General features: G+C 31.3%; 1 protein-coding gene across 1 annotated transcript in view; it reads left to right on the plus strand.

Annotated features, from left to right (window-relative positions):
• The first annotated feature begins 1,175 nt into the window (after window positions 1–1,175).
• Window positions 1,176–1,632, plus strand: part of LOC106467804 (protein expanded-like) — a 40,497-nt gene continuing 40,040 nt past the window's right edge. Inside the window, exon 1 of the mRNA XM_022396001.1 lies at window positions 1,176–1,277. Coding sequence (XP_022251709.1) covers window positions 1,176–1,277 — 102 coding nt within the window. The remainder of the gene's footprint in view (window positions 1,278–1,632) is intronic.

Raw genomic sequence — 1,632 nt, forward strand, 5'->3', positions numbered from 1 at the left:
GTTGTTAAAAAATTTGTTAATATAAATAGTGTCTCAACTACTACTGTGCCTGATAATAAATGAAATTGCACTGTTTTGCCCATTCAATCCTGGTTTCAGGCTATTGATCAACAGATTCTCCCCTATATGCAGTTTTTTTCCTGTTTGCTAATTTAATTAGGAAATATTTATGCAAGTTATGTCATCATGCATACCCTCCAGTGTGGTCTATAAATATGTCCCAGATGTTCTTTAAGCTAGCATATAAGAATATGTGAACTTAAGATCCCTGTCATTTTAAGGTATCAAGAAACATGCACTGAATTAATGTAATGACCTTACAAGTTGAAGACAATTTAAAATCATTGCAAAGGCAAACAAGAAACTGGAACCACATATGAAAGAAAGTATTCATCAACAGACTTAAACCAGGATTAAATGAGTAAAACAGTGCAGTTCATTTCTTATAACTGTTAGTGATGTAGTAACACTGTTATCTCCCAGTGGTCTTAAGAGCCCTGGTATTGGGCAAAAGGCCTTGCTGTTACTGGATATAGCAAATATAGTGTGGTTGACATATTATTATACACCCTTAGAAATTCTTATTAATAATTATTAACAACATCAGTTATGTTGTGTCAGGTCACTATACTTTCATAGTTGAGCAAAGAAAAACACCTTAAAATATCAAATGGAGATTCATAGTGTGAACTCTTCCTCAAGTCTTTTTAATACTGTTATTTTGAAGAAGTGCACAGAAGTCTTGCATAAAGTAGCATGAGTGTGTATAGGAGAAAATACTGATTTTTTTGCTTAATTTCTACATTGCTATTCTCCTGTAGGTGTAGGTATTTAAAAAATTCAAATGGACAAGAAAAAAAATTCATGGATCATTTTATTTTTGAATAAAAACAATTCTCCAGTCAAAAAATTGTCATTCATGTACTATAGTACTAGTAGTATCTGAACAATTTTTGTATATATGAATAATGAATATTGTTGTTTTATCCTTACTTCAGGTTTATGTTTCGATAGTTTTTTTTGTCAATCATTTTTGTTATAAATTCTTTGACATTGCTCTACAGTAATGGTAAAAAATGCACAAGGCTGCCAGATTCAGAATTTTCACTAACTTTTTTTTTCACTGGCTGATCTGTTAATGTTTTATCTATCACAATACGATCAGTAATGTATTAATGGCCAATACTTTATTTCAATTTGCTGATGATTTTAAGGTCTTGGGTGTTACTGGCTGTGAGGAGGATGCTACTGTTTTACGGAAGGATGTGGATTATTTGGTGAGTTTGAATAAATGGCAGATGGATTTTAATGATAATAAATGTAAGTTAATGTATGTGGGTTATCACAATTTAAATTGAGTATAATTTTTAGGGGAATAACCTTAAAAGTGTTATGAAAGGAAAGGACCTCAGTGTTTTGTTTTATCAGTGCCTTAACTCTTTCAATACGGGGTCAGTCAATGTGACTACCTTGTAACCATTTTGTGCTTGTTATAGTTTTCATGGTATAACTTTTAAATTAGCAAGCGACCATTACCACAATTTGGCAGATTATCAGTAAACATTACAATGCTTTCATACGCAAAATATCTAATTTTTTTATTAAGTCGTAAGGTTTGTAAAGCAATGTTTC

Source organism: Limulus polyphemus, unplaced genomic scaffold (genome assembly GCF_000517525.1).
Source record: "Limulus polyphemus unplaced genomic scaffold, Limulus_polyphemus-2.1.2 Scaffold2745, whole genome shotgun sequence".
NCBI lineage: Eukaryota > Metazoa > Arthropoda > Merostomata > Xiphosura > Limulidae > Limulus > Limulus polyphemus.